This window comes from Pangasianodon hypophthalmus, chromosome 10, assembly GCF_027358585.1.
Source record: "Pangasianodon hypophthalmus isolate fPanHyp1 chromosome 10, fPanHyp1.pri, whole genome shotgun sequence".
NCBI lineage: Eukaryota > Metazoa > Chordata > Actinopteri > Siluriformes > Pangasiidae > Pangasianodon > Pangasianodon hypophthalmus.
In genome coordinates, this window is record NC_069719.1 from 24356477 (window position 1) to 24382303 (window position 25827).

Sequence of the window (25827 nt, forward strand, 5' to 3'; positions counted from 1 at the left end):
ACCACTGAGCTGGATTCTTGTGATGATTGTTGTGAGTGATGATGGCATCCAGTGGCACAGATGGACCTCTTTGCCAAGTCAATTCACAGAGTAAGGTTCTCTGCTAGTGGAACTGAACAGCCCTCTGGGACAAGATGCAGCAGTCTCATGGCCTACTGTATATGTTTCCACATCCTTCACTGAGGGTTCCAAGGTTATGTATCCCAAATTCGTGAACCAGGCAATTGACCTCACAGTGTTCTATGAGATCTGCAAAACCTTCCTTAATGTGTGCAGAATGTGCCGTATGGTACTATTTGAACCACAGACAGTTCAGAACAGTTATTCTGTAACAGTTATTATATAACAGTGCTCCTCTGTCTAAGTAGAGGCTAGCCCATTGGGTGACAGGTTGCAGCCACAGCCTATGAACTGGCTGGAATCCCAGTTCTGCTGTGATGTGCCTCATGGGCACTACTGAGAGGTATTCTTCTCCAAGGGGTCTGTGCCACAGCTACCATATACTTCTCCAGATTCTGGAAGGTCAACATCAACCCTCATAAATGTGTGAATGTGGCAACCATCTCCAAACACCTTCCCAGTTGGCCAGGGGTGAATCAGTTCCTCAAGTCTTTATCCAAAGCAACTCACAAGCTTAAGAGTGGCAGCTTGGCAACGCTGCGGTTTGAACTCACAGTCTTCTGCTCAGTAGCCCAAGGACTTAAACACTGAGGTACCACTACCCCACTAGAACACTAGTTGTATATATGTAACTGTGGTCCTATGAACACAGACTAACTGCCAGTGTTCCTGTCATTTGGAACCTCTGCTGCCTCAGTAGGAGCTTGCAGAGTAGGTTCAAGGAGTCAAAGTGTTGGTACCTTGGGTATTTCACACAGAATATTTAATGTCTGAGGGTTAACATTGATTTTTCTTGGTGCACATGCAAGTTCACAGATTTTATGAGTGGTGTTACAATTGATCCATGTGTTACAATTGCGCTGCTTTGCATGTACAGTTGTAAAGTTGTAAAAATGTACAGAACCCGCTGATGACATGGTTAAATTTTAAGTTCATAAAAGAAGCAAAAATATGCATCATGTGCACATATACATATGTGGAAAGTTTGTAATTTAAAGCATTGTTGAGAAATTTATCCCAAACCAAAAAATTTTACAATAGAGCCAGCATTTCACTACTCTTAGAGCAGGTAAATTTAACACTGTGAGATTATTAGTTCTAGTGGAGAAAGAAGCCTAGAAAATTGTCTTGCCCATAATCAGAAGACAGGCATTTCTGTTAATGAATTAAGGGGCTCAGGACCAGGGACATAAGCACTGAAGTAGCTAAAAATGTGGTCTATGGTTAGATTGGTTCAGGGTTTTTTATGAATGAAAGACAACAACTTCTTTCCTACACACTTATTTGTCTCTGATATGTACAGGTAAATACTGTTAAAAGCTGATGACACTGTGTTCTGATTCTGTGTTGTAGAGTTAAAATCAAGTAGTCAAGCGTTTCAAGTGATCACACCCTGAATAGTGCTTCTGCACCAGATATAAGAATAAAGCATGCCATCCATGTGACCCTAACCATTCTCACTGTCTTTTTTCCAGTAAATGTTTTAAATACAGTCATCAGGTTTAGAAGACCTTGACTAATATGTTAGCGTTGGGAGCTCCACCAATATTACAACTGCCTGACCTCTGATTATGCAGCATTAAATTAAAGCATGGCTGTAAACAGGTAATTTAACACTGCCATACAAAAAAGAGGATAAAGCATAACTCAGTCATTTTGGATGGCGTGCTTGTTTCAATGGTTTTAATTACATTACTCTTTTTATGACTATATTTATACTCTAGTTGACATTTTGCACACTTCAATACAATATTTTCTGTGTTCCTCTCCTGGTTTCTCCTATGGCATGATTATATGAGGATTAAATGGGAGAAGGAGAGGGAGGTTTATCTCCTTCTCCATTGATGAGGTATATAGTCTTCAGGGTCCTTTGTTTGATTATACTGACTGTCCCCATCCTTGGCAGTACACAATAAAGACTTGACATAGCAGCCAGCTTGCCTACTGTGTTCTGCAGACACTCATCATGAGTGTCAGGACATACCAAGGTTAGTGGTCACTGGGACAGCTCTTGTAGGCAAAGGGCTTGCCAAACACTCTTGGCTGATAAATGAATGTCACATAAAATGGGGATGGGGCAGAGTACAGCTCCATCCTTAGCTTTCATCCGCTGAAAAAAAAAAATCATACTGGTCTTTAAACATCCCTTCCCTCATAAATGCGGTATGCACTAAATCTTCAGCTGAGGCATCTGTTTATAGCTTGTGGCTATGCACAGACAGACCCTCCTCCATTTATCCAGCGACATTTCTTTTATCATAATTTTTTTTATGTTTCATATTCTGTAATTAATGGCAATAATATAAAATGAATGAGTTTCACAAAATCTTCTCGATGGTATTCTTAGTCCCTGAACTAGCAAGAGGATATTTTTTTTGATGGAGACGACAAAGAACTTTTGTAAGACGCTCTGGACAAATTGCAGTAATCCATGCAAATGATATGATGTGAAGTGGATCAATGGAGGTTAACATTAGTTAGACTTCTTATGTGTAAATTTACACACACTCAGGAGCACAAATCCAGCTTGATACATGAGGCCTAATGAGAGTAGGAAAAGAGAGAAATAAAGGAACAGAGTAGCCAGAGCAACTGTGACGGTGTCTGGACTTATCCGAGCCATCTTGAACCCCGGCTGTCGTTCCGACATTAATTCCTCATATCAAGATACCTTTTATGATGAAGCGGTCAAAAATTTAATCACAGTTCTAAATCAGTACTCTTGGATACCATGTAAAGATGTCATGATAACTATGTAAAGAACAGTTTAGGCTTTTTTCTTTTTTGGACTACACTATTGCCTGCTTTGTGTCGAACTATTGAGTATTTTCATACCTTATGAGTGAAAGTTTTATATAAATAAAAAAATAAATAACCAAAATAAATTTGGTTGCTCTCTCTGCTTGCATTTTACCCAGCTATTAACCAAATACAACTGAAGTATTTTATCTGTGGCAAATAACTCAGTCAAGGCTAGTAAATGAATCAGACAGCTGATGTCATTATGCATTTAAAAATCTTAAAATGAATAAAGATTTTTATATAAACAAAATATACCATGCCCATGAAATTTATGGCTCTCTTAAGAGACAAGGAATTAGCTGGTAGAAATTTGTCCTGGGGACTCACATATCAGAGATCATCCACAAAAGTGCGCAAGAATACATTTACATAGATACATTTGTTGTAAGTTATGTCATCCCGACATAATTATTTCTATTACGTAGTTTCTGTTAGACAGTTATTTCATCAGTCTCCCCTTTTCCCTTGCGTGTTCCAATTCCCATAGTGCCATTGTCTCAGTGTGCATAAAGGACAATTCACACTGAACACATTCCAGATGCACTTTTCAGCTGTGTCTCTTGCAGAACACCAGCTTTTTTCACATGCTATATCTCACTGACACTTGTGAAGAAAGCATAAATTTCATTTACATTTAAATTTCATAATCTCTCTTTCCATTAACTACAACCTTTTGTTTAAAATCAGATTCATACAATGTTACACATCACACACTTGCTTGGTTCTTAGAAGGAATAGAGCCGGTGATTAGATCATTAGATTACACACACACACACACACACACACACACACACACACCCCTAATAAGATACCTATTCACAACCATTAATTTTAACCAAACCACTTTGTACAAGTGTGCCACCCTGTGCTTGGTCACTGCCTGTGCAGATGGTCACAAAAATACCAAGAATATATAATGCTGCAATCGAAACCCCACTTTGACACAAGCAGAATGTGTAAAAGGATTGAATCCAGGACCCTGTAGCTGTGAGGCACCAGCACTACCTGCTGTATCACTATGTCACCCCGATTTTTTTTTTTTTAATTTTCATTTCTTTTTCTTTTCTTTTATGTAAAATTTACTAGAATTACGTACAGAAGGGAATTATATATAGGCCTGTCTACAGTGTGTGAAAATGACCATAGCAACAGTAATATAATAGTGACTTAAATAGCTAAATAAAATAAAAATGAAGTGTCCTATGAAGAAAACAATAGACTTTTTTGGATTTCATTACATGTTAAGTAAAGGCAAAAGCTTCAAGTTTTGACTCCTTGCCTACTGTCTAAAAGTAACTTTTTTTGTACAGTATGTATTGCATTATGGAATTTAGCTCTTGTTTTTGGTATAAAATGGCAGTAAAATGCTGACTGCGAAACAGAAGACAATGTCAAGGAGAAAAGAGTATTGGTTTTTTTTGGAGCCCCTTGACTGCCTGCCTTGGAAGAAGGGAGACAGAAAGACAGTTTGAGAAAGGGAGGGAGAGCGCGTTATTCTTGTCACAAAACCCTTTGTCTACATCTGCTGATTGCTAGCCTCTAGCCAGCAGCATTCTTTAACTGTTTTGTCACCTCCTCGCCTCTCACAGATCAGCTGTTGTGCTTTTGTTATAGCTATTGTGTGGAATAAGCCTATGTGACCTCTCTGCTGTACTGTTAAATTGTGCACCAGGCAATTTCACATTAGTATTTTACACTCCATCTTTATGACCCTGAGTCACCTGAATTTAAATGCAAAATACATTAGGTACAAGTTAAACAGGTCACTGTCAAGGTCTAAGAGAACTGTAGTTAATTGTCCCTAACAGGAACCACAGACCACATTGTACCCTGTGTATTAGTCATGTCGTCTGACCCACTGTTCTATCTGTGTGTTATTTTTCATTATTAGCTTGACTGCTCTAGTACCACTAAAGAACTCATTTGGCTGTAGCAGATATATAAAATCTGGGTGTTTACAGCATGGAATACAGCCACCAATGCCTGTCCTTCTGTCTGATCACTTCTTTGGCAGTGCAAAGATATCAGCTTTGCAGCTGCCACTGATAAGAATACACAGAGGCCACCTTATGAAAAGCAGTGTATTCTATCACTGCTCCGCTGAGAAATGCAAGATGAGAAACTGGGGGAGGTGGCTGGGATAAAGTACAGCAGGGGGGTTGAGATGGGTGGCCTCAGCACTTCACCCATATTCATTCACCTTCCAAGTATGCTTGGTCTCTCTAAACAAACCCAGCCTTCCCAAGTCCCTCTGTTTACTGGGTAAATATTGATGAGTGACTTAACTTCCAATAACTGTCAGATAAACCAAGGACTGCATGTTCAGGGGAGAGAGGAGTAATACAGGTTGTGTGGATAGTATTTTATTCTGAGCAAGAGGTCCAGGTGACCGACTTAATCAGGTAAATCAACACCCATTAAGATTAGAAAGTATACATTAAGATGTCTCCCTGGCTATTATTTGTGTGCATTACCGTCATTTTTTCCTTTCTTCTTTCTCTCTCATGTCCCCATGTTCCCTGAGTTTTTCCATTTTTTTTTCAATGGTTTACTGACTGGGGTTAATTATTAAAGGAGATGACTCCTTTCTCTTCCAGTGTTTTCCTGACTGGATAGTTCCTACACAAACTCAGTGTTTCTCATCACTTAAAGAGTCTTCAAGTTGGTCTAAATTGTGATAAATGAATGTCTTCCAGATTGATTTGAAAGAATCTTCAGTAGTTGCAATGAAGCAGTTTATTTCAGCGTTATCTGAATAACACGAAAAATAAAACCACTGTAGCTTCTTGTCCATATAGCCCTCTTTGTAACGATGTCAACAGCTATTTTTTTCACCATGTTCACAGATACATATATTTAACAATAGGAAGCATATCTTTTATTTTGCAAACAGATTCATGTTTCATTCATGTTTCGAATGCTTTGTGCAGTCACCTTAAGATTGAAAAAGGCTTCAGGTACCAAGTTATGGTAACAAGTATGTACATCCACCATTAAGAGGGTCCCACATCACCATTGCTTGAAAGGATGTCGCGTAAGGAAGAAGCCCCTACTCTAAGACCAGCACGCAAAAGACTAGACAAAGGTTGCAGGTGATCACCAGCCTTTTGGAGGAGTGTTATCTAGTCAGATGAAACAAAAATTGATCTATTTGGCCATAATGATCAGTGCTATGTATAGAGGAAAACGAATGAGGCTTTTAATCCAAAGAAATGTGAAGCATGGGGGAGGCAGCATCATGTTATGGTGGTGTTGTGCCGTAAAAGGTAAACTTTTGACTCACTGAAAATCTGATATAGTAAATAAAGTCTGAAATAAGTCTGTCTTTTAGCTATTATTTTGAAATTATGACTTCTAAAATAAAATTGATACTCTAAATAGGTTTAACACAGGAAATGTATGGTAATATGTTGTTGTTGTTCTTCTGCCTGCTCCTGTTAGGGGTCACCACAGCAGATTGCTGGTCTGCATATTTGACTTGGTACAGTTTTTATGCTGGTGCCCTTCCTGATGCAATTTTATCCAGGCTTGGGACTGGTACTGGGAGTGCACTGTTGTGGTTCCCTGGCCGGGAATTGAACCCGGGCTGCACCAGCGAGAGCACCGTGGCTTAACGACTAGTCCACCAGGGACCCTAAATGTATGGTAATATGAAATGTGTGAAATATTGAATTTGAAAGTCTTTAGCCTAGGTATCTGTAAACTTTTGGTCTCAACTGTATGTTCAATCATGATGTCTGCTTGTCAGAATGAATGCAAAATGAATGCTGAATGTAAACACAATTAGACTTAAGCAAGCAAACAAACAAACCACTACAGTATATTAACATATACATGTGGAGGCTATGATTTAAACCACGAGTCAATACAAAACCATATGTAACATTAGCCAATTAGATTAGATTAGATTAATTTCAAGGGTGAATAGGTCAACGGGGAAAACATACTGTGTGTCTCAGGGTCCAGGGTAGATGGATAAAATTTTTTCTCTCTATGGCTGGAGCCGTTGGCCTTGAGTCTAGGAAATATGTCCTCTTTAGAAGGAAACAGTGTGCTATATCCCATGAATATTCATATGTAGTTTAACTGTTAGCATGCATGATGCTATCCCTTAAGGTATGTTGGTTGGAGTGTTACTGACTTTTTCTGCTCTTATTTTAAAGCATTCTTGATGCAATAAGCTCCACACACTTTTTTTTTTTTTTTAGCGGCCTTCAGGTCCACAGAACGCTCTTGCTGGGATTGCAGACACAGACACTGCTACACTCCACTCTATTTTTCTTACTTCAAAAACTTACGCAAGCACCATATGCCTGTTTCTGAAAACGGCTGGCTTGTGGTGTGTTTGTATTTATATGTGTGTAGTTTTTTAATGACTTGCCTACATTAACTTAGGAAGGACCTGCAGGATGTCTGGTGACAAGATTCCCAGGGAAAAAAGACATGGGGGTAAGCAGAGGAAGAAAGTGGGGATAATGAGGATGGACCAAGAAGCAGGAGGAGGAAGGAAACAGTTTGAAATCAGGTCTTTTTTGTCTGGCAAAAGGAGATATCTATCTAAAACAAACTAAAGTAGGAACTGAAGTGAAGGAAGGACAGAGGAATTGAGAGAAAGAAACAACACTGGTGTGAACATTGTATATAAGTGAAAGCATCGTGTGTCAGTCAGATTTTTTGCCAAAACACATCAACTAAACTTACAAAGTTTGCAAGCCCTGTTTATGATATCACAGGTCCCTTTATGACAAGGGTGAAATCTCAGCTCATGGCAGCCAGCATTTAAAATTGAGAGGCAAAATGTGGCTGCAGAAAGTCTGATCGAAGCTGGGCCGCCAAGCTGAGCCCATTGTTACTCTTACAATGTAACTCTTAAAGAATATGATGCAGCATACATGATGCAGTAAAGATACAGTATAGTTCTCTAAATCAGCTTTGCCAATGATTAATCAGAACACAGCAAGATAACATTATATATTATAAGAGGTACTATGAGAGGGGATCACAAAACCCTAGTAAACAACTTTCTCAACAAGATCTGGAAAATTTGAAAAAACTCAACCAAGACTAATTTTCATTAATACAAGATTTCTCTAGAGTGAAATATGGTAATAACTGAGCTATATGACAGGCAACTGAGCAATATTGGCCAGAGGTAGCTGTGGTGCATGACCTGCAGTGTAAACAAGCAAAACAAATTTTCTTACTAGGCCAACACTTCTTAGCTACCCCAAGCATGAAGTCTGTACCTGATGAAATATACACCAATCAGCCATAACATTAAAACCACCTGCCTAATATTGTGTAGGTCTCCCTTGTGCCACCAAAACAGCTCTGACCCATCAAGGAATCCACAAGACCTCTGAAGGTGTGCTGTGGTATCTGGCACCAAGATGTTAGCAGCAGATCCTTTAAGTCCTGTAAGTTGCGAGGTGGGGCCTCCATGGATCAGACTTGTTTATCCAGCACATTCCACAGATGCTCAATCGGGCTGAGATCTGGGGAATTTGGAGGCCAAGTCAACACCTTGAAAATTTTGTCATGTTCCTCAAACCATTCCTGAACAATTTTTGCAGTGTGGCACGGTGCATGATCCTGCTAAAAGAGGCCACTGCTAGTAGGGAATACCATTGCCATGAAAGGGTGTACTTGGTCTGCAACAATGTTTAGGTAGGTGGTACGTGTCAAAGTAAGATCCACATGATGTCCCAGCAGAACATTGCCCAGAACATCACAACTCTGCATCTGCCAGCTTTGCCTTCTTCCCTTAGTGCATCCTGGTGCCATCTCTTCCCCATGTAAGTGACGCACACATACCCAGCCATCCACACGATGTAAAAGAAAATTCATCAGACCAGGCCACCTTCTACCATTGTTCCATGGTCCAGTTCTGATGTTCACTTGTCCATTGTAGGCACTTTCGTGGACAGGGGTCAGTCTGGGCACTCTGACTGGTTTGCGGCTACGCAGCCCCATACGCAAAGCTGTGATGCACTGTGGGTTCCAAGAATTTGTGCTACAGTAACAGTAGCTCTTCTCTGGAATTGGACCAGATGGGCTAGCCTTCACTCCCCATGCGCATCAGTGAGCCTTGGGCACCCATGACCCTGTTGCTGGTTCACTGGTTGTCCTTCTTTGGACCATTTTTGGTAGGTACTATCCACTGCATACCAGGAACACACCATGAGACCTGTTGTTTTGGAGATTCTCTGACCGAATCGTCTAGCCATCACAGTTTGGCCCTTGTCAAAGTCACACAGATCCTTACACTTGCCCATTTTTCCTGCTTTCAACACATCAACTTCAACTGTTCACTTGCTGCATAATATATCTCACTCAACAAGATTATCAATGTTATTCAAGTCACCTGTCAGTGGTTTTAATGTTATGGCTGATCAGTGTGTGTATGTGTGTGTGTGTGTGTGTATATGTGTATATATACATATATATATATATATATATGAGAAATTACCTTATTTGTAGGTACTAACAAGAACACCCACCAAGTATGTGTCTGTTATAGACAGCAAATGAAGAAAATAAAATAGTCTTCATTTTATAATTGTGCTGCATTAAATTTGCTAGCATTTAGTAGATCAGAACCTGATCACATTTATGTGTTCATACACATTAATAGTACCCCGTAAGGCAGACACAGCAGTAGCTCTCCATGCTTATCCTTTTGAGCCGGTTCCAGAACAAGGATAAATGATGAATATCTATATATCAATGAACTATCCATACAGAAATAACTTTTAAACTTTTACAGTAATGGACAGTTAATAATTAAGGACACTGCAATAGGTCACACCAGGCAGGAGGACAGGAGGAGCTACTGACATGATGAGAGAAACAAAGAGGATCATAAGGAGGTGGGAGAGCTGTTGCTGATGTGGAATAATTTATAATTTTGTGGTGGTAAGATAGGACTGATCAAAGACTCATACATTTATGTGCTCTGAAATAGTGTACAGGTGTTTTGTAAAAGGAAATACAGAGAAATATTCATCTATTGTAATGTGAGACTTGTGTGCATCTGCTATGGGGATACAGCAACTCTTTTTTTTTTTTATATATAGGCTCAAAGATCACAGAGAGTAAGAATGAGAGTGAGACAAACAGACCCTTCTGTGCACACTTCAGACTAGTTTGGGGGAGGAAAGGGAAAGAAGGAGGAACAGAGGGAAGGAGAGGGGGGTTTGGTGAAAACCAAGTGTACACTCAACAGGCTTTGACAGAAGAGCCTTGAACTATTTTCTAGGTGAAAAACTAGACCTTCCCAAGACCTGTCATGAAAATGTCTCCTTATTCCATTGGGGACTTAGGACCCCACCGCTCTTGGAGCTCTTGAATAGTGCTTGTGATGTGATACAGCAAGTGAGAAAGCTGTTCCTGAGAATCAGAGACCTCAGCTGTCTGGCCTGAAAACACCATTTTGACTAACAAAGTTGAACTGTGCAGCAAAGTTAAACACTCTAATGACAATCTTTTCTCAAAAAAAGCATACACATGCTGTAAATACTTCACACAATTTATATTTACACACACAAACACACACACAGTATGTTCGGAAAGTATGCAGACCCCTTCAGTTTTGGCACACTTTATTGTGTTATAGATTTAATTTTAAATTGATTACATTTACTTTTTTGGCCATCAATCTATGCACAACAATCCATGATGTCAACGTGAAAAGAATTTTTTTTTAGAAATTTTTGCAAAATTATTGCAAATTAAAAACTGTCTTTTAGATAATTATTCTTTGTAGAAGCATGTCTGGTAACAATTACAACTTCAAGTATTCTTGGGTAAGTCTCTACAAGCATTGCACACCTGGAATTGGGAATTTCTCCCATTCTTCCTGGCAGATCCTCTCCTGCACGATTATACTGGATGCAGGGCGAGTTCAGATCTCTATACAATGTTCTATGGGGTTCAATCTGAGCTTTGGCTGGGCCACTCAAGGACATTAGGGACTTGTGCCAAAGCCACTCCAGTGCTGTATTGGCTTTGTGCGTCAGGTTGTTGTCTTGCTGAAAGGTGAACCTTCACCCCGGTCTGAGGTCATGTACACTCTGGTGCAGGTTTACATCAAGGACTTCTCTGTGGCTGCATTCATCCTTCCCTCACTTCTGACCAGTCTCTGCATCCCTTCCACCCCTATACCATGATACTGCCACCACCGTGCTTCACTGTAGGGATGGTATTACCAGTTGATGAGCATTAACTGTTTTTTTCCCAGACATAATGTATGGAGTTCAGCCCAAAGAGTTCAGTTCTTTGTCTCAGCAGACCAGCAAATCTTTTCTTCATGTTCTCAGAGTTCTCACATTCTTTCAGTGCCTACCATAGGCCTTTTACTGAGGAGCAGCTTCTCCATCAAGCCTCTCAACCATAAATGCCTGACTGATGGAGTATTTCTGAGATAGTTATCCTTCTGACAGGTTCTCCCATCTCTGCAGAGGACTTCCGAAGCTCTGTTAGAATGGCCATTGGATTCTTGGTCACCTCCCTGACCAAGGCCCTTCTAGCTCAGTTACTGAGTTTGGCCAAACGGCCAACCCTAGGGAGAGAACTGGCAGTTCCAACCTTCTTCCACTTCACAATGATGGAGCCCACTGTGCTCCTGAGAACATTCAAAGCTGTAGAAATGATTTATACCCTTGCCCAGATTTGGACATTGACAAAGTTATTCTTAATTGAATTCTGCAATCATCCACTTTAGTTGTCCTATGTGGTCTTCCAGGCCTTTTGGTGTTGCTGAGCTCACCAATGCATTCCTTCTTTTTAAGAATGTACCAATTTGTTGATTTGGCCACTCCTAAAGTTTCTGCTATCTCTCTGATAGGTCTTTTTTTTTCAGCTAAATGAATTTGAGCCAAACTTCTTTGGACCACATATTGAGAGTTCCCATGAACAGCTACCAAATGCAAGTTCAACACTTGGAATCAACTCCAGACCTTCTATCTCCTTAATTTGTCATGAAATAAGGAGGAAACAGGCCACACCTGGCCATGAAACTGCTTATCAGTCAATTGTCCAATTACTTTTGAGCCTGTGAAAATGGAGGGACTCTGTAAAAAATGGCTGTTATTCCTAAATGGTTAATGCAATATTTTGTTAAACCCCTTGAATTAAAGCTGAAAGTCTACACTTAATTCACATCTTGAGTGCTTTATTTCAAATCCACTGTGGTGGTGTACAGAGGCAAAAATACCTGAATGTATATTTGTTTGTTCTTTTTTTGCTGCAAACTCTTGTTCTTAAATATTTCCAATAAATATTGGTCAATATATTTCAGTTTTTGATATATGAAAATCAAAAACTAGAAAATGCTGCTTGTATAAGTATTCAACCCCCAAGATTCGTGAAGCTCCAGAGAAAAGATACCGTATTAGCGAGGACACAGTTGACTTATAATTTGCCTTCACGTGTGAAATATTAAAACAGCTCCCATTTTCTAAAAAAAAAAAAAAAAAACTTCAGTTGAACTGTCATTGAAGAGTAAGTCTGAAGGTAAGGAGTGAAAGGTGCACCAGACATACCATTGCTCTAGAAGAGCCATATGAAAGCACAAGAATGACCCAGTGAAGATGTGTTTTTTTTGTGATGAGACCAAGATTGAGATACTGTATTTAGTTAAGTTTCAAAGCACTATGTATGCATCATACTCTGGATGCTTTTCACCAGCCCTTCTTGTTCAAATTGGAAGAAGAATGGATGGAGCAAAATATATGGAGAGACAACAAGAGAACCTGCTACAGTCGGCTAAAAACAAACTAAAGCTTGGGAGAAACTTCACCTTTCAGCAGGGCAATGAGTCCAAACACAAGACCACAGCAATGCAGGAGTGGTTAAGAACAAAAAGGTGAATGTTATCCAGAAGCCAAGTCAAAGTCCAGCTCTGAATCCCACTGAGAATCTGTGGCACTGTTTGAAAATTGCAGTCAATAAACCTCATCCAACCAACCTGATGAACCCTGAGCAAATCTGCCAGGAATAATGGGTGAAAATCACTCCCAAGTTCTACCAAGTACTAGTCTGAAGGGGTTGAATACTTATGCAAGCTGCAATTTTCAGCTGACAAATAATGAATTTTTATTTTTTACTTTAAAAATTTATGTTCAAGCATACTGGTTTGCAAAAAAAAAATCCTGGCTGAAACTAGTGCCTTGAAAAAGAATTTAACCCCCTTAAAAGTCATCAGATTTGTCTGGATTACAGATTATATCAGATAGGCTGCCAGGAGACCTACAGCAACATTAAAGGAACTGCAGTATCTGGAAGTACTGGTCAATCTCTGCATTTTACAACAATCTCTCGTATTCTTCACATATCTGGGCTATTGGGTATAGCTAGACAGAAGCCCTTTCTCACAAAACAAACAAACAAACAGAAAACATCAATTCCTGCCTAAATCAGCCCAAACCATGTGGCAAAATGTGTTATAATACGAGACCAAGGTAGAACTTTTTGGACAGCATATCACCCAAAGAACACCATAGCCCCAGTGAAGCATGGTGGTGGCAGCATCATGCTCTGGAGCTGCTTCTCTTCAGCAGCGACTGGGGCTCTATTCAAGATCATCTAGTCAAGGATTATGGATATCTCCAAATTCCAACCTATTTTGGCATGAAACCAAAGAAAACAATTTCAAGAAGAATAGAAAAATTTCACCTTCCAACAAGATAACGACCCAAAGCACAAATCCAAGGAATGGCGTCAGAAGAAGAAGATCAACGGAATGGTCCAATCAGAGACCAAATCTAAATCCTATTGAAAACCTGAGGAATGACTTGAAAAGGGCTGTGCACAATCTGAAAGATCTGGAACATTTTTGCAAGGGAGCGTGGGAAATGTCTGAGTACTGTGTACTGCAAAAGGTGCTTTAACATCACAAGAACCTGCAGTTTTAATAGTGGTATGCAGACATTTTATATCCAGTGTACATATACAGTATAGTCCTTCGTCATCTGTGTAAGCAGAGCACTTCATGTGTTTATTAGGGCTGTAACACAATGGCATTATCTGTATCTGTATCTGCTTAGTGCTCAAAATATTTGTATCTGCTTTTGTATTCTGATTTAAATCAGATGTGGGAGTAATCTATGCTGAAAGGTATTTTTTGTTTGTTTGTTTTTAATGTGAACCCTATCACTATGCCCTGCCTAGAAACAGTGGAAACACTGGAAAAAACAGGGCTGTTGGAAAAAGAAGTACTTTTCATTCACGAATTATAACAACAAATAGCAATTTGCAGAATATTGCAGAATTTTATAAATTCTGGACCAGACGTCCCTGTGGACGTCCCGTTTTATCTTCTGTCTAATGTGACAGTCTAAGCAAGCTGTTTCAAAGGAACAATGTCTTTCACAAAACAAGAAACTGTTACTTACAGTTGACAACAGTTGCCATCTAATAATATTTCATTAGCTTTACTTCAGTTTGGGAGTTTGTTACTCCCAAATAACAAGTGCTTCTTAGTGCTTCTTCTTAGTGCTTCTGTGTCAAACTGGGGTTCTTTAAGGTGCATTTCACTGAAGGCACTGAAGATATATATTGCAAATCAGAAATGCCCACCACTGTTAACTTGTTTTCAACAAAAAGACTGAGAAAAAGAAGAAACATGCATCCACCTTCTCCTGTTTTGGACTAGTCTCAAATCTTTTTGTGTAGTTTTTGAGTTGTATCTGGGGCGGGAATTTTCATGAAACCTGGGAGCACTTCTCAGGAGCTAATGGGGGTTGCCTTTAAGCCCTGTGTTAAAGTAAAAACTTCACTGTTTGTGAAGAATTGTGTGACAATTCTTCTGTTTTGTCCTGTAGGATCCACACCTATTATTAAGCTTTCCAAAAAAAAAAAAAAAAAAAAAAAAACCCTAATAATATACTGATCAGCCATAACATTAAAACCACCTGCCTAATATTGCGTAGGTCCCCCTTGTGCCGCCAAAACAGCTCTGACCCGTCGAGGCACGGACTCCACAAGACCTCTGAAGGTGTGCTGTGGTATCTGGCACCAAGATGTTAGCAGCAGATCCTTTAAGTCCTGTAAGTTGAGAGGTAGGGCAGGAATGGTTTAAGGAACATGACAAAGAGTTCACTTGGCCTCCAGATTCCCCAGAGTGTTGACTTGGCCTCCAAATTCCCCAGATCTCAATCTGATCAAGCATCTGTGGGATGTGCTGGACAAACATGTCCAATCCATGGAGGCCCCACCTTGCAACTTACAGGACTTAAAGGATCTGCTGCTAACGTCTTGGTGCCAGATACCACAGCACACCTTCAGAGGTCTTGTGGAGTCCATGCTTTGACGGGTCAGACCTGTTTTGAAGGCACAAGGGGGACTTACCAAATTAGGCAGGTGGTTTTTTATATATATATATATATATATATATATATATATATATATATATATATATATATATATATATATATATATATATATATACAGTACTGTGCAAAAGTCTTAGGCACCCTGTTTTTTTTAGTACAAACTTTGTTATAGATTTTTATTTTATTTATTTTATGACTTCTACATTATTGATTCAGTACAAAAACATTTTAGATTTCCAAACATTAGTTTTCCAGCACAAAATTAAATGTTACAGAAAAGTGTTTGTATGTCAGTAAAGAAAGCAGCATATTACATAAGAGACACTTTTCAGATAAAAACATAATGAAGGCCGCTGGGTTTTGCTGCAAAAATAAGAAGCGAGTCGACAGTCAAAGTCTCCAGAAGAACTGCGGCTGCTTCTGCAAGATGCTCAGTAACACTTACAGCTCATTTCCTTATAAAACTGCACACATCGTACCTGAGACTACTATTTTTTTTTTAAAAAGAAAAAGCGAAGGATCGTCACACCAAATATTGACTTTGTTTCATTTATTACTGTTTACTGCGCTTTATAGAATTTTTTAAAGTAGAAACATTTAGTTTCATTATTTTTGAAGGCATCTTTGCTCTACAGCATTTCTTTGCATGTGCCTAAGACTTTTGCGCAGTACTGTGTGTGTGTGTGTATATATTACCATTAATATCTTAAATGCCTTCTTAAGTAGGTCTGGGCCATATTACAGGTTAGAGTTGGCGACTTAAGTCAGAAACTTAAAATGAAAACTTATGTTAATAAGCCAGTATGTGCAAAGACAAAAAAAGACAAGCTGTTTATCTGTCTGAGTAACAGTTACGTCTGTAGTTACATCTGAGGTCTGTAAACCAATGTGAGCAATTTCTATATTAACTCCTCACTACATGTACCTAATTCAATTCTGAATACAACCCTTAAGAACCACTAAAAATGGCAATAAATATAAAATTTAGTGAATTAAAAGATAAAATTAGTGAATATGTCCCCAAACCTCAAATTCCTTCTTGAGGACTGCAACACTTGTTATTAACAGTTTGTGGAAGAACAAAGGAAGAGCAGAGAGCGGATGATAAATTATTTGAAGATGAAAGAGACGAGGAACAGGTCCAATGACTAAAAAAATCTTCTAATAAATATGACACAGCACATTACTAACAGACACTGACAGACTAAAAGCTCAGACATAAGCAGAACATAGATCATTTATCCAGGAGGCATTAGTAAAGTGGAACTTTGCAAGTGATGACTTGCTGTGTGACTTTTGGTGAATTAGAAAAAAAAAAAAAAGGTTCCTTTGCACTGCACATCTCAGCTGCAAGGTTATAAACACAATGCTCACATGTCAGGCAAGTACATCTTTCTTTCTTTGATTTGCATTAAAGATAAAAATTTCCCTGGGTGAAAAAAGAAAGGCAAATCAGTGGTCTATGATACAGACCTGCTTGCACACCTGCTCAGCCTGCTCTTACTATGCAAATCAGTTTCTCCCTCACTTCAGCTCCTCTTGCAACAACAGTCTTATTCACAGGACCAGGCATTTTCTTCTCCAGCCATGCAAATCCCACATTCATCTATGTAAATAGGGAACGCCTCCCCTGAGCATGTTCCTGTTTGCAAAGCCTCAGCAAGGATATTCATTATATAGCTGCAATTTTAATATAATTTGACTTTGACCTACTCTAAGTGAAATAGGAGGTATGTGGGAGATGAAGGTCAGTGATATAGTAATTTCTATGCTATGTGACAAATATGGAAAATATGGAGAGTGTGAAGTTTAAAAATATATATTCATCGATAAATACAGAATTAAATTCTTAATAAACAAATAAGCACATTGCTTAATTTCATAGTTTATTTTAACATTTAAAGCACGAAACCCTTCAATAAATGAAAAATAACAGGTGGGCTTCCTTTAGCATGTTGTTCTGATTGGACAGCAGGCACGCATGCTGGAAGCAATCTTATTGGACAGTACAACACTGAGAATTTTTTTTTTTTCAGTTATATTCAGGGAAGACAAGGGTGATAGGGTGGCACAATGGGTAGCATTGCCTCTTCACAGCTCAGGTCCTCGTGCATGTGGCATTTCATCTGTTCTCCCTGTGGTAATGTTTCCTTCAGGTTCTATGGTTTCCTTCCACTGTCCAAAAACATGCTTATAGGTGGATTGGCTACTATAAATTGCCACTAGGTATGAATGAAGTATTCTGTGTACTGTGCCCATTATTCCCAGGATGGGCTGAATGAACAGATTAATCAGCAGATTTGAAGTAAGAGAAGGTTAGCCCTACATTATTTATGAAAATAATCTTGCTAATAACAACTGTAATCACACAATATTGAATGATGCTGTACTGTAAAGCATCTAAACTACATAATCCAACTCTTGTAGCCTCATTGTGTTTCAGCTGAAAGTGGTCTAAGGACACCTTCCCCTTCTGCTGCAGCTTCTTTATGTTCTACTGATATGTAATCATAATTTTGTTTATAGATGTCTTGGTATACACCAGGTTAGCTATTTCCCTTATTAATTTCTGACCAAATAAAGTTTTATCTTTGATACTGAAAATGTTGGAATTTAAATTTTAATTTACTTGGATGCCACCTAGTACAATACTGTGGATCTAAGTCACATATCCGCTAATTTGCAGCCAGATACTCATGCAATAATGACCCAAAAGAATTACTCCACTTTCAGCTGAAACATGAAGGTCAACAAATGTCTCAACAGTAAAAAAATAAATAAAGTAAGATTTTCAGAATTCATGTGTCAGCACAGGGCTAACCTTTTATTCTTGTCCAAGTCTGTCAGTCGCTTTGTTCAGTACATTTGAAAAAGACTTGTGTGTGTTGTACTGTACAGTCAGCATCCTGGCTTGTTGACCAATCAGAACAACTCATCCTTAAATGATGCCCATCCTTTATTTGCATGTTAAAGCATGGAATCCTTATATAATAAATCCTATATAAATCTCTAAATATATTTATAATAAATCCAATAAATCCATCAATAATTGATTAAATAACTCTATAAATAAATGCCTAAATAAATTATATTTATTTGACTCTTAAAAATAATTAAAGAATTTATGTATTTATTAATTAATTTAATGATTTATTTATTTATTTATTTACTGCAGGATATATTTATGAATTTAATGGTGCATATATTTTTTAATTGGGCACTCTCCATCCTCCATAGATAAATCACATCGACAGACAACCCACAGACATACACTACTGTTGTGTACTAACACACTAACGGTCATGAAGCCAATATAGAGAAACATACAGTATATCAAAAATGTGTTTAATCACATTTGTTTGAAAGACGTAGGGCTCCTCCACTTCATAAATCTCTGAATGTAAAAATAGATTTTTTTATGTCCAGCAAACCCTTGGCTGGTGTGTGAATGTGAACACTGCAGATTGAATATGACATGAATATTCAGGCCTGAAGCATCACAGTCGTTTTTGCTTTGTCCAACAGGCAGACACATGGCTGTTTTATTTTTTAAGGAAAAAATAAGGACCTGGCTGATTCGATTAATTTTCTTCAGGAGGGAGGAAAACAGAAGGATGTATGAGAACAAAGCTTTCACATGCTTAAGCCCACAAAATATGAATGTGGTGCAGGCTGAGGAATTATATAATTCAACTGCATTCAGATTACGTGCCCTATTTTCATGATCATGGGGAAAATAAAAATGAAGGGTATCTGTCCTTGTTGTACTCTACTGTAGGCATAAGTCAATGTCTACTAGTTCCTATTCTCATCCAGCTGCTATTTTTGTGGTCATAAATGAAGGCGCCTGCACTTCCAAGGGTGGAGCAGCACAACAGGGGATGTCATATCCGAAATCTGCCGTGTTATATTCAAACCCACTTTGGACCAGAATTGGCCTACTCTTTAGCACAAGTGCAAGGCCAAAATGTTTTAAGTGCTGCCCTGTCCCATTTCTTACAAGTAGGTTTTGGGGATATTCACTATTAAGGTCATACCATTACAGTGTAGGCTACTTCACCCAACTGCTAAGCAAATATATAACTGACAATTATTTTATAGACTACATCAGTGGTACTCAAAGTGGGGTGCGGGTACCCCCAGGGGTCCGTGAAGTGCCGCCGAAGGGTCTGTGATTTTTTTTTTTCTTACAGTGGTGGGAATTATAATCCATCATTATCAAATAATTACATATATTAATTGAGTTCTTAGAGTTATTAGCCTGTATGACTGGTCACTAGAATTGAATGGGTTTAATCCGAAAATCAATAACTCAATAAATCAATAACTCAAAAATAGGTAGTCCTATAAATAATGTCAAATTGGACCTATTGTGTTCTGTCAGTGGAAAGAAGGACTCTCTAATAAAGCTCTAATAAACAGACAAAATATTACATTACACCTTTAAATAATGTTCGTGATACACAGTAAATCTGTACTGAGGGGGTCCATGGGATTTATTTTAGCATTAAATGCTTCCGTGGTTGCAAAACGTTTGTGAACCTCTTATCTACATAATTAATAAAAACAAACAACTCTGTTGTGGCCACTAAATATGAATCAGAAAGCTTGATGCATCATTAATCACAGATTATCGCATATTTAATAGAATCAATAAGATGTCTATTGAAACTAAATAAATAAATGTAAATTATTAAGTAAATAAATTAGTCAATACTGACCAACATTATACTGTTTTCAATATCTGTATTGGCTTACAACATACAGTAAAAGTTATAGTTGTTCGTTATTATTTATTACAGATAAAATACTTCCATCAGTTGTATGTTAAGTAGTTAGATGACTACTATTTTAATGTTTTTAATTTTGATAATATTGAGAGAAATATTGGCAGACATCTTGCCACACACATATGCCATTCAATAATGACACGTACACATGCACTGTAATGCACAGAGCTTACCTCAAAGTCATTGGCCTTGTTATAGTGCATGTTGAGAGCACGATAGAGCTCACAGTCTCGACTGACTGTTAGTTCCTCTGCGCCAGTCACACCATCATTTATGGCCTGCCGAGCAAACTTCTCCATCTGGATATAGTAGAACTCACGGAAGTTGCTAAACCACTTGATCAACTGAGACGTGATGCAGCGGTTGAACTTTGCAGAGAAAACAGAGACATTAGATTTTACAATGTATTGCAAGACTATTTGGACATAATACTGATGTACATATTCATGGAAGGATTTACTAATACGAATACTTACACATATTTCAAAAAATTGTTAAATTAAATGAGTGATGCAGTTCAACCAGTGTCATCAAGACATTCAATTCTACAAACATGTTTTCTTATTGACTCTGAGGATGATGGGTAAGAAAACGTCCTCTTTTCTACCACAGTGGTCAGGGTTTTGGACTGGCACAAATGTTTGAACAAATAGAAACAACTGAAGTGGATGAAATTAAACCTGTTTAAAATGAATGAAACTGGAAACAGGAAATTAAATGAAACCCTTGCAAGGTACTTGTGCTACATTTAATTTTTTATGCAGAAGAATGACAGTTCGGAGATTTTGCTAATGAACTAGCATAATGAAATAGAAATGGCTTTATTTCAAGTCCAGTGATTGTGACATTAATGTGCAATTTGCTCCAGTAAAACAACAGGATGACTAGCCATGTATGAATATTGCAGAATTTCCCCGACCAACCTGTATGATACTCATAAGTGCACTTTAGACTATGTGTGAGCACAGCTACCCTGAAACACAGACACGTAGGCTAAAGTGCACTTATGGGTATAATACAGGACAGCTATGCTGTGTAAATGTTCAGAACAGCTAAGATGGCATCAACAAGTTAAATATATGAGATATAAAATGTTTGGTAATCGTTATGCCCTCAGTTACCTTTCATTGAATACCCCTCCCAGAGTATTAATTAACAAGTAGAACTCAATGCCAACAACATCGACAGGGATGCCTCTGCCACCAACAAGTCTGTTCCTTCTTGTTACTAATTTATATGCCTCAGATACTCAAAAAATATACTTCAAACAGGAATTACACTATTGAAAAACTTTCAGACATTTAGCTTTGCAGTGAGCTTGACTCAATGTATCAATTCCAAAATTAAATCCTACAAACATTCAACCATCCATTCTTGAGATATCGCACTAATGAGAGGCGCGGATGGACAGGCAGACGGACAGACAGACGGACAGACAGATGGACGCACGGACACACAAACATACCGAAAACATAATGCCTTGACATTGTGCACGGATGTTGTTTAGATGAAGTAAAATGAGCGAAAAAAGAGAAAAAAAGAGTGAGGATCAGAGTCTGGGGGAATAGCTGTTGGAGAGAAAGGAAAACGTTACCTTGTGTGTGGGCTGTAATTTGCCTTCATACTCTCAAATTTAAGATTACGATCTAAATGAGAGATCATAATGTAGAACTCAAGTAAGACGAAAAGATACAAGCCACAGCCTCTACAAAAGGCCCGCAAAGTGCCACAGCCAAGATTTTTCACAAATAATTTACCATGAAGTAATTGAGTCATCACTGAAATGCCCCAGTTTGCATAAGTTAAACATGTCCTTAATCTGTTTAACAAGACTTATATATGCAAGCAGACATATCTGATGTCTGACTACTATAATATAGTAATATGGTATAATACTAGGATCTGCTGAGCTCAGGTTTGCCTATTTGTTTCGCTACCTTCACGCGCACACACACACACACACAGGGAGTTTGGCCCTTTTCACTGTCAGGTGATATGGTCTCATATAGGAGTGAAAGTGAGGTTTCTATAATGACCAGAGGATTACATGAAGGGGAACACAGTAAAGAATGACATTGTTTGGAGGTTTAAAATGCAGTGTGGCCAAATATGAATGTGCTGGAATGTGACAACTCAACACATTCAGCACTCAGCACATGTCATCTGCCTGTCGAACAAACAGTCATGGGAGAAAAATGGGGAATGTAAGTAGGGGTGAATGATAACTTTATTGATATACTAACTAACCAACCATAAAGACGAACAAACAGACAAACAAACAAACGAATAACCAGCATCACATAGCTGGGCTGCTTAAACTATATAACAACGTAGATATTCCAGAAATGATAGAAATGAAAATATTTCTTATAAAACAATGTTTTATAAGAAATTTCACTATAAAGAAAAATTTTTAAAGAAATATAACACTGTTAGACTTAACCCTTAATGTGTATGCATAGGTGTGAATCCTGTTCTTTTTTTCAGTCTTTGCTGATACAGAGTCTCTACCCCTCCTACTACTATCAACAGAACTATCATCACTTAACGTATACATTATAAAATGTGGGGAAACCAGTTTCTTATGTTAGCTATGAAGGCATCTGATGCCTTTCTACTACTGTTCATATAGTGAATATGAAAAAGTGAGAGAGGAAGAGGATCTTAATGAACTGAAAAAAGAAACCAACTTCCTGCTCTAACTTGGAGGTGAACTCAAAAGAAGTTGTTAGTGGGCTACTAAGACTAAAAAAGGAACAACTCCTAAAATTTTGGGCAGTTTCTAATGGAGTTTTCTTGGCTTCTCAGTGGGCCTTGTTTATGTATATTTTTGAAAAGTTATTTTGTAGAATATTACTAAAATTTAAGCAATTTTAATAATTTTAACAATGTTTGCATAAGCCAAACTGAAGTAAAAATTTCTGCCAGATTTACAAAAGTTTTGGAAATGCTGATTTTCTTCGTATTTGAGTGCATATGTTGATCAATGACAATCACCTGTAAATTACATTTGTCATTTATACAACTGGGCAGTTGAGGGTTAAGGGACTTGCTCAAGGGCCCAGCAGTGGCAGCTCGGCAGTGCCGGGAATTGAACTCACGACCTTCTAACTGGCAGTCCAATATCTTAACCACTGAAAAAAAGACTCGATATCTGCAGATGTCAAATCTTATATACGGTATATGGCCAAAAGTTTGCGGACACCACAGTGGCCTGCACAGAGCCCTGATCTCAACCTCACTGAACACCTTTGGGATGAATTAAAAAGCCAACTGCACCCCAGGCCTCCTAGTCTGACATCAGCACCTGACATCACTAATGCTCTTGGGGCTGAATGGACAAATCCCCACAGCCAAGCTCCAAAATCTAGTGGAAAACCTTTCCAGAAGAGTGGAGGTTAACAGTAAAGGAGGGACTAAATCTGGAATGGGATGTTCAAAAAGCACATAAGGGGTGTGATGGTCAGGTGTCCACAAACTTTTGGCCATGTAGTGTATAACTGTAAATGTTAAATATAAATGTAAATCTTAAATATAAATGTAGAAGTTTAATGTTTTGTTCATATGCTAATTTCCCCCACTCTCTCAGAGTGTGAAATTACAGACATAGACATGACAGAAGTAGATTTTCCCTTTGCCGTAGCATACCTTTGCAGAAATGGATTTTATTTAATTCCAATTTATTTGCTTTAAAACAAGACCTTGGCATCCATAGACTGTTTTTAAATCTGCCCAAAAGTGGTACCAGCAGACTTGCTTTTTAAATCCCCAACCTTGTTCCAAAACTAGCACAGTACGGTGTAAAACTGGCAACCCTACTGGTGCTGTGTTTTCCCAGGGACACACATTCCAAGAGGCCAGGGTCAATTAGCATATGAATGAAACATTTAATGTCTCCAATTAACATTTACATTTAACATTTACATTTATATTTATTTTTTAACATTAACATTGAACATTTACATTTAACTATATTTAACATTTAAATTTAAAATTTACATGGAAACTTAAAACTGTTATTTGACATGATATCAGAATGGCCTTATATGTTCAAAAAATTCTGAAAGAAAAGAGTATTCAACTTTTAACATTTAGGTACCACATATATCTGTTCATTCTGAAATACTGTACTCGTATTCAAGTGCATCCCTAATACATAACCTACCATTTTCCCTACCTCAGTCTGTTTTTAGTTTATGTGTTTTTTTATTGCACTAAAACTTGCTATTACAAATGTGAATGGTTGACCAATTGTGAAAAGGGATACTTAAAAAAAGACATCAGTGTCAATCCTTATCCTATGTACATTTTTAGGTATAAATACAGTGGTCAGTGCATGATATTGTGGTCTTTTCATTAGTCCATTAAGTGTTTTCTGTCGAAGCTGTCAAAAGAATCTACAGTATTTCTCCCAGTCACTGTTTTCTATTACGATGCCATCACGCTGCTAAATACAGTTTTTTAATTAGGTATTCCCGCAGCTTTCATGAGTTTATTCCATGTAATTAGTCAGTAATTTATGCACAATTACCTATCATACATACTTTTTGATCCATAAAACACATGCCACCCATCGTTCCTCATTATTAATTTCACACTCAAAACTAATTGTTCCCAGCACCCCAGTGTTGTTTTAGAATAATTTAACATGTAGTTTATTAAGAAAGGCATGACCTGTAAAAGAAGACAATGTAATTAGACCGGTTTGGTACAAAGATCTTTAAGAGCCACATAATTCTTAAAATTTGAAAAATGTTCAGTTTGTTATACAAGAATTATGCACACGGGGTAGAGTTTACCTAAAACAGTTTTGTCAAAAAGTATGGAATGCTATTTTGAAACCAATATGAAATTCAATTAAATGTAATATTAAATGCATAAATATGGCACAATTCATTAATTAATAGTATCTTCCCTTTAAAGTTGATGAAAAGGTTTTTCCCATGGAAGACATCAAAGGAAAAAGCATGTTAATCGGAGACATTGCATCTTGAGGACTGAAATTTTTATGCATAAAATTGTATATTAATTTAAAGTGAGCTGGAAGTGTAGCAGATGAGTGCTTGGTCAGCTTCTCCTTCAAACTGTGAGCATATTTTCTTTATAGGAAAACACGTTGAATTAACCAAAACATTATTTTAATTTAATTTGACCTCTCAAAATAGCAAATTAAAAGTGTGATAAAATATCGTACATCTCAAACACATTATGATTTCATAACCTTGATTTAGTATCTCGTGGCTTCAATAAGTTGTGCACACTTTTAAATGTCAATATAAAATATAAAATAAAACATAAAAAATTAAACCGCAATATGATGTGATGGATCAAGTGCTATTTTATATGCTTTAGGGTGGAAGCCACATTGTTAAATTAAGCCAAATTTGCAGTGATTAATGTGATCATTACAACAAGGATCAATACAATAAGGAAAATTCATGCAGCAATATATTGGCAATATACTAGAATCCTATCAGATGTTTATTTCAGTGCCATCTTCTCATTGATTTTATCATATTAGTCTTTTTATTATTCTTTTATCATTTGAAATTGTCTCTTGCTTTTATAATACAGCATATTACATTTGACAGCAAAGAAAAAAAATGCTATTTGCTATTTTTATTCTGCATTTTCCATCCCTGATTCAACCAACATCAACCATTTCAACCAACATCATCAGTTTATCAATAGGGGTTAAAAGTGAGTGAACTGGGACCCATTAAAGGACCATAGCTATTAAATAGCTATTAATAGTAATTTAATCTTTTTTTCACAAGCTGCGT

At 37.7% G+C, this 25827-nt stretch overlaps 1 protein-coding gene across 1 annotated transcript in view; it reads right to left on the reverse strand.

Annotated features, from left to right (window-relative positions):
* The window catches only part of prox1a (prospero homeobox 1a), a 37884-nt gene that overhangs the window by 4762 nt on the left and 7295 nt on the right, over positions 1–25827 (reverse strand). The window contains exon 4 of the mRNA XM_053237710.1: positions 20218–20412. Within this exon, the coding sequence (XP_053093685.1) occupies positions 20218–20412 (195 nt within the window). The remainder of the gene's footprint in view (positions 1–20217; positions 20413–25827) is intronic.